The 8627-nt window shown below is 57.1% G+C and overlaps 1 protein-coding gene across 1 annotated transcript in view; it reads left to right on the top strand.

The window, feature by feature from the left end:
- Positions 1-7512, top strand: part of Iqca1 (IQ motif containing with AAA domain 1) — a 101557-nt gene extending 94045 nt beyond the window's left edge. Inside the window, 2 exon segments of the mRNA XM_048344139.1 lie at positions 3816-4054; positions 7393-7512. Of these exon segments, the coding sequence (XP_048200096.1) occupies positions 3816-4054; positions 7393-7512 (359 nt within the window).
- The last annotated feature ends 1115 nt before the right edge of the window (positions 7513-8627 follow it).

Here is an 8627-nt window from a genome sequence, read left to right on the forward strand (position 1 = left end):
CCACAGTCCTAATGGTCCCCTCCGCTGGCCTCTCTTCCCTGGGGTCTGTCTGGCTAATGACCCAATTCATCACCGGCCCCACCGGGCCCAGCGTTGGATGGGTTGGGTCCCCGTTGTGTCTTCAGAACTGTCTGGAACTCAAGGCTGCTATGAGTCAGAAGATCACCCAGATTGTCTTACTCACCTCTCCCCCTTCTGGGAAATGCTCGGAGCCTCCGTCCCGTGAGCCGGCCGGCGGGAGCCAGCTGGGGACATCCAGGCGATGAGGGGAGCCCAGGCCGGGAAAGCAAAGAGGAACGCAGGGGGCCTTCCCACCCGATAGAGCCCCCCACCAAGGGGCCCTCACAGCTGGGCAACTCTCGCATCGTGGCAGCACCCACACATGCACACACACGCAGGCTGCAGAACCTCGGTGTGTGTGCGCCTAGCCCTTGGCAGCCACCAGCGCCTGGTTCCCAGGAGCCCGCCCTCGAGGAAACACCATGAGGTCTGCGCGTGCTCAGCGTGCACGGGGCTCGGGGCTGCCCACGGCACGCCCAGGACGCAGCCTTCGGTGCTGCACTGCGCACGCCGGGATGCGCACGGCGCCGTCGGCGCTGCTCTGCGCATGCCCAGGGCGCACAGCCTTCGGTGCTGCACTGCGCACGCCGGGATGCGCACGGCGCCGTCAGCGCTGCTCTGCGCATGCCCAGGGCGCACAGCCTTCGGTGCTGCACTGCGCACGCCGGGATGCTCACGGCGCCGTCGGCGCTGCTCTGCGCATGTCCAGGGCGCACAGCCTTCGGTGCTGCACTGCACACGCCGGGATGCGCACGGCGCCGTCGGCGCTGCTCTGCGCATGTCCAGGGCGCACAGCCTTCGGTGCTGCACTGCGCACGCCGGGATGCGCACGGCGCCGTCGGCGCTGCTCTGCGCATGTCCAGGGCGCACAGCCTTCGGTGCTGCACTGCACACGCCGGGATGCTCACGGCGCCGTCGGCGCTGCTCTGCGCATGCCCAGGGCGCACAGCCTTCGGTGCTGCACTGCGCACGCCGGGATGCGCACGGCGCCGTCAGCGCTGCTCTGCGCATGCCCAGGGCGCAGCCTTCGGTGCTGCACTGCGCACGCCGGGATGCTCACGGCGCCGTCGGCGCTGCTCTGCGCATGCCCAGGGCGCAGCCTTCGGTGATGCACTGCGCACGCCGGGATGCTCACGGCGCCGTCGGCGCTGCTCTGCGCATGCCCAGGACGCAGCCTTCGGTGCTGCACTGCGCACGCCGGGATGCGCACGGCGCCGTCAGCGCTGCTCTGCGCATGCCCAGGGCGCACAGCCTTCGGTGCTGCACTGCGCACGCCGGGATGCGCACGGCGCCGTCGGCGCTGCTCTGCGCATGTCCAGGGCGCACAGCCTTCGGTGCTGCACTGCGCACGCCGGGATGCGCACGGCGCCGTCAGCGCTGCTCTGCGCATGCCCAGGGCGCACAGCCGTCGGGGACGCCCCCGTGCTTGGCTCCTTGGTCACATCACGCTGCTCAGCTTACACTGGAGACGCGTCGGCCTTCGGCAGACCCCAGGTCCTCACGTCCTCACGTCGGTTAGGCACGGATCCTTCCCTCCCCGCCCCGCTTCCTTCTGGCTTGAGAAGACGGCCCTAACTCCCGTCTTCCCCCTCGGACACGGTTTGATTCTAGGAAATCATGTCTGCTCCCAACGGGGGGGGGGGGGGGGAGGGGGGAGCTTTGAGAAAGCCATGGGTGCCGTTCCTACAAAAGCTGCTTCACGAAGCTCGTCCTCCACAGGAGGACGCCAGCCCCTGCCCCTGCCCTCCTCTGCCGGCTGCCATTCCCTCCCCAGCTGGGACCCCCCTGCTCCGCTCTTCCTGCACCTCCTCAAAGAAATCAGTGATTTCTATGCGTTGAGGAGTCGCGACCCAAACTACGGGAACACCCAGCACCGTACATGTGGACGGTGGGTGCTGCACCCTCCCCTACACCGGTGGGTACTTGCCCGGATTCCGGCACGGATGAGCCGTCGGGTTCAGAGACTCCTGGCAGGGGGGGCAGAATGGCTGGGCAGGGAATTTCAAGGCTGTGGTCATTACAACCTAGTGGTGAAGAGGGAGAGAGGGCCTCCGGGCAGCGGTGAGCCCTCACCGAGGGTCCTGTCTCGTGCCGCATTGGGAACTCCACCCATGCACATCCATGCTCTGAGTCCTTGCCTCTGCATCTCGGGGCACCCTGGCTTTGGGCACTTCACCAGGCATGTGTGTGCGCTCGCTCGCTCTCTCGCTCTCCCCCTCCCTCTCCATGTCCCCTTTCAGCTGCCAGGTCTCCACTCAGACTTGTGAGTCCTTTCTGTAGATGTTACAAGTTTGGACAGAAGTAGTGTTTGCTAGGGACGGTGCGCTCTACTTGCTGTTGCCTTTTGCTGCTTTTCCTGGGGTGTCTAGTTTCTAGCTCCGTGTTTAAGTAAGAATCCTCCTGGTCTGCTGTAATCTGCCATACAAATGTGCTTACAGATATTCTGTTCTCATTCTGTGCTCATGTTTCAGTGCTAGGAAATTACAAGACATGATGACCAGTAACTGACTGAAATGGTAGCAGTACAGAGAAAAACACACCCACCACAGGAGGACACGCCTACCACAGGACACACCCACCATAGGACACACCTACCACAGGAGGACACACCCACCACAGGACACACCCACCATAGGACACACCTACCACAGGAGAACACACCCATCATAGGACACACCCACCACATGACACACCCACCATAGGACACACCCACCACAGGACACACCTACCATAGGACACACCTACCACAGGAGGACACACCCACCATAGGACACACCCACCATGTTAGGTTTTTAAAGTAGGTAGCCAGTAAAGGAGAACACCACACGGTATTCAGGCAGGAGAGAAAGTTTATTACCGAACTGCTGGCCTGTGGCCAAGATGATCCATGGCCGGAGAGAAGGGAGAGAGCGAGCGACCCCCACCCAGCCCTGCCTTATATCTAGTGACCAGGTGGATTAGGAGGTGACCTCAGGGAAAGGGGAGGTAACTGCCTCCAGGTCTGCAGGTTACCCAGGTAACTGGGTGGAGACTTAGTGAGGTGGGGGCTTCTACATGGAGCCCTCAGGGAGAGGACCTTACACACCACAGGAGGACACACCCACCATAGGACACACCTACCACAAGACACACCCACCACAGGAGGATACACTCACCATAGGACACACCTACCACAGGACACACCCACCATAGGACATACCCACCATAGGACATACCCACCATAGGACATACCCACCATAGGACACACCTACCACAGGACACACCCACCATAGTACACACCTACCACAGGACACACCCACCATAGGACACACCCCCCACAGGAGAGGAGGCTGAGCCCTTGTCCTGTAGCGGCTGTGCCCCCCCCCCCGTGCTGTCCCTGTTGTCATCGTTGTTCTGGGTCGTCACGCCCGGCCTCTCCCTGGCACGTTTTGCGGCCTCACGAGGTGCAGGAGACCTGCCCTGCGCGGGCTGCACCGTCCTCGGGCGCTGTGTGGCGAGTCTTCCCACCCGGGCTGCACCGTCCTCGGGCGCTGTGTGGCGAGTCTTCCCACCCGCGCTTTACAGAGGAGACCACGTGGAGCCCGAGCTCAGCGCGGAGCACGGGCGGGACGGACGGACGGACGGACGGACGGGGCGGGGCGGGGCGTTAGGCAGTGCGCTCGCTCCGGTACGCGGTGACTGCGGGAATGGCTGCGCGCTCCGTGCTGCCCGGGGTGTCTAACCCTTCTCCCGCTTCTGCCATCCTGCCGCACCAGTGCTGTGGAAGAAGATCATTCAGCGCAGCGGGGGGGTCCTCAGCAACGCCCTGAACATCAGCTGCCTAGCCAAGGTCACCGACGGCTTCACCCAGGGACACATAGTGGAGGTGGTCAAGACCGTGCTCACCGACCGCAGGGTCCGGCAGCAAAGCCGCAAGCCGCTGACCGCGGTGGAGTTCATCACAGCCATGGCCAGCATGAGCCCCGTGTACAGAGAGGAGGAGGAGAGCTTCAAGGTAAGCCGGACCCCTGGAGGGGGGACCCCCGCCGCACACCCCCGCCCCAGGACTGCCTGGCCTCGCACCCGCGCTCCGTGAATTTGAACTCAGCCGCGTACGATGAAATTTCAGCATGTGGGCCGTTTTTAATCACAAAAGCCTTTAAGCCTCGGCAATAAAGCACTCATCTTCCAATTTTTAGAAAAACCATAGCCCATAACCTTACAGGCTGACAGATCGTAGATTATCAAATTGAAGAGCGAAATGGCTTTGAGGTAGCAATCTCTCTCTCCCTACCTTCTTCTCTCTCTCTCTGTGACACACACACACACACACACACACACACACACACACACACACACACTTGCCCCGGCCTTCTCTCATCAGGGAACAAGAGTTTCCTATTTGGGAGAGGGTCCGGATAGTAAACACGAAGTCGCTTTAGTCTACGCTCATGCTAATGCTATTGGGCCCCGTATTTGCCACGAAAGACTTCACGGCTCAGTTTTCTGTGTCCTTGTAGTGGAAAACTACATGGGAACTCAGAAAGCCCTGCGGTGCTGGTTCTCGAGCACATTCTGGCATGTTCTCGCCAAACATTTCAGACCTACAGGAGCCTTGAGGTCTGCCTTTGGGCTGGCTCCTCGGTTCTCACCAGCTGTCGCCTCTCAGAGCCCGCTCCACATCAGGAAACTCCCCTTCTCACTGCGTGGCTTCTCCACTCTTCCCCGGACGCCTCTGGGGACGGTGAGAGTCGTGGGGACCCCAGTGGGTTGGGCTGCAGGTCAGGCCCTGAGGGCCGCCCAGCCTCTGCCGTAGCTGCCCGACTCCGCGGCACGTTCCGAGAGCAGCTTTGCGGGCTACGTGAAGCAGCGCTTCCGGTTTGGCTCCAATGAAACCTTATTTGCAAAAACAGATCACAGGAGAGGCTCGTCCCATCGGCCATATTTTTCCGAACTCAGCTCTAATCAAACAAGAAAAGCCAAGGTGGGGGGGGGGGAACATTTTTAACTCCAACCAAGTGTTTGCCAAGTGTTTGAATGAATATTCTGTTTAATTAGTATTTAGCATTCTGTGCAATTTCTGGCTTAAGGCTGTGTTTGTATTAATTGCTAATATGTATCCTCTTACAGTGAAGGATCATATTATTTTCTGAAATTCTCCATTACATTCTCTCTCCTAAACTATTGCTTTTCCTCCTGGTTTTGGGGAATTAGGTTTCAGGTATTAAAACCTCGATGTAAGTTTTTTTTATGTTTTGAGGGACCTCTGGGGGTTTCTTCATCTTTGGCCGGTGTTTGAGGGCTGAGTTAACTGTTCAAGAAGAAGAGGAGCTCTTACCTCGGAGTGAGAGAACATACACTCCTGACATACATTCTTCCAAAACTGCATCGCTCTCTTCATTTTTCTCCTTTTTTCTTTTTTCTCCTCATTTCTCAGAGACAGGAAGTGACCCTCCACCACTGCTTATGTCGAATAGATTTGCTAAGTGATACATTTATAGAGCAGAGACGGATGGATGCAAGAGCGCCATCCATTTTCTGAGTTACGTGAGCCCCATGCACTACTGTAGTTGCTTGTGACTAAACACAGTTACCCCGGAGAAATGGCAAGACGGAACTATTGAGTGTTAATCGTGTAATCATAATTCTCATGGCTCCCACAGCCCTCCGTTTTGAAGTAAGGAGCTTGAGCTACAGAGAGGTAGAGGAGGCAGAATAGTGGCCCCTCAAAGATGCCCACATCCTAGTCCCTACACGGAGCCCATAACTGCGTTACCTTGTGTAGCAGCGTTGCGGTGAGCTTGCCGGTCTCCTGGCCTCGAGCTAGGCAGGTCGTCCTGAGTTACCCTAGTGAAGTCCTTGAGAAGGAATTGCAGAATTGCTGGGGAAGGAAAAAGGAGTGTGAGAGAGACAAAATGAAGCTTTACACTCAAAGTGAATGTGAAAAATCAGAACTTTGAAAATCTAATGTAAAGTACAAGTAGACAAAACAGTGTTTACATGAGCATAATTAAGACTGTCAAGAAATTAAGTGAATACGGGACTTCCATCAGAAATGTACAGAGTTTTAAACAAAGGCACACAGACGCTGAATAATAAATATTACAGTAGTTAACTTTCAGGGGGAAAAAGCGAGAGTAATGAGCTCCAGATGGACATGACCGGAGAGCTCGCCAGTGGCCTAGAGGGTTCTAGATGGACATGACCGGAGAACATGCCAGTGGGCTACAGGACAGTCTAGGACACCCCTCAGAAAACCATATAGGAAAACAGAATCCACAGATGTAAAATTCAGCTCCCCAGAACACAAGCTTGAAGACAACAGCATTCAACTAACAGACGTTCTAGACAGAAGAAAAGAAAAAAAAATAGCAGAACAACAATTATTTGAAGAAATGTATGCTAGGATTTTCCTGAGGTAACACATTAAAAATAAATCCATTACCCAGGTATGTTACAGGAAATCATAAGGTCACCCAGCTTAGAAACGCCCAGATTACCTGCAAAGAAATAGCAGCTGGGCTGGGAATGTGGCCTAGCGGTAGAGTGCTTGCCTAGCGTGCATGAAGCCCTGGGTTCGATTCCTCAGCACCCGCATACACAGAAAAGGCCAGAAGTGGCGCTGTGGCTCAAGAGGTAGAGTGCTAGCCTTGAGCGCAGCGAGGCTTAGGGACAGAGCCCAGGCCCTAAATCCAAGCCCCAGGACTGGCAAAAAAAACAAAGAAAAGAAAAGAAAGAGCAGCTGGACAGTCAGCCATCTCCTTTGACAGCAACAGATGCCAGTACCTGGAAAGTACTGAGGAGAAATAAACTACCCTTGCAGTCTTTATATCCAGCTAAAGAGCACCCAGAAGACAAGAGGAAGCAAATGGTGGGCACTTCACGAAGCAACTGGACAGGTCACACTAGACAGAAGATTCTCAGAGTCCGTAAGCCCTGAGGTTCCCTCTCACAGACCCACGGGGCCGTGCAAACACGGACACTGAGGCTCCCCTGCACACCCACTGACCCGTAGCGCAGTGCAGTCCCCTCGGGAGACGCGGTAACTGCACAGTGCATCCACCACACGGCCCTGTCACACTCGGAGGAGATGCATCCCCCGGGGACACAGCCGTGTGCCCAGGAAGCAGAAGTGTGGACCCCAGTGGTTCTCTGTGATTCTCTGAAACGACAGAGCCCCTGGGTAAAGTTTCAGGTCCTGCGGAAATCTAGAGCAGGAAGTCGGGTAGGCGGAGCTGGCGTGCGGCGCGATGGCCCGCGTGGACAGCTGCCCGCGCCGCCTCCCCGGGGCCTGCCTTCGCTTTGGAAGGGGGCTCCTTGCTCATCCTTCCCCAACCGTGTCTTTCTTCTCAGAACTGGTATGCGAAGACCCCTCTGGGGAAGAGACGCCTGTCGGCCTTGAACTTGGCTGGCAAGGAGAAAGAGAAGGGCAAAGGGAAGAAGAAAGGAAAGAAGGAGAAGAAGAGGAAGTAGTGCCTCTCCGAGACGCGGCCTTTGAGAGCCTGGGACTGGTGCGGCCCCGCCCTCCACGCCGCCCGAGACGCGGGAAAGCGCGGCCCGCTGGCCCCCGGCCCCGCCCCCCCCCTGCAGCGGCCGCGCACCGAGCCCGCGTCCACAGCAACCGCCTCCCCTGCGGGATGGCTCCTGGATCCACGTCAGGTTTGTCTAGAACTGAAATTCACTTTTTTACACACCCACACCCCCCCACACACACACACACACACTTTTCGAGTTCGACGCTCATCAGCACTAGTGTCAAATCTAGAACCTGGTAGGAAGTCTTCGCATTTGACAGCTAGTAAGCCGTGAGTCCGTCATCGGGGCTCCACACTGTACATTACCTCGCACATGTTTTAACACATTAATTCTCTGCCCTAGTAAGATATGTTTTATAATGGAATAAAGCTGTTGTCCTTAGACCGACTCAGTGATGGCTTATCTGAGCTGTTCCGACCTCCTAACGTTGACGCCAGCACTCGGGAAGTCCAGAGCCCTCCAGTAATGTGCGCAATGCTGGGGACAGGTGACAGGAGCACCCAGTCACTAGCTGGGTTAACACCCAACCGTTGGCAGGACAAGGACCCTATGAAAACCATAAGTGGGCTCAGTGTGCCGGCACCAGTGGCTCACGCCTGTAATCCCAGCTACTCAGGAGGCTGAGATGTGAAGCCAACCAGACAGAAAAGTCCATGACCCCATCTCTCCGATTAATCACCAAAAGCCAGAAGCGGAGCTGTGGCTCACGTGGTAGAGCGCTAGCCTTGAGCACAAAAGCTCAGGGACAGCGCCCAGGCCCCGAGTTCAAGCCCCAGGACTGGCAACAAACCATGGGTTCGATGCAAAGTATAAAAAGCTCAGATAAAGAAATGAAAAGTGGCACTGGTGGCTCCCGCCGTCATCCTGGGTACTCGGGAGGCTGAGGTCTGAGTGTCGGGATTCACAGCCAGCCCTGGCAACGAAGTGTTGAGACTGATCTCCAATTAATCACCAAAAGCCCGAAGCGGAGCTGCGGCTCACGTGGCAGAGCGCTAGCGCAGAGACGGAGGAGAGGAGGAGGAAGCAGCACCGCTCGAGACGCCGCCTCTGAG

The sequence above is a fragment of the Perognathus longimembris genome, chromosome 4 (assembly GCF_023159225.1).
Source record: "Perognathus longimembris pacificus isolate PPM17 chromosome 4, ASM2315922v1, whole genome shotgun sequence".
NCBI classification, from domain to species: Eukaryota; Metazoa; Chordata; class Mammalia; order Rodentia; family Heteromyidae; genus Perognathus; species Perognathus longimembris.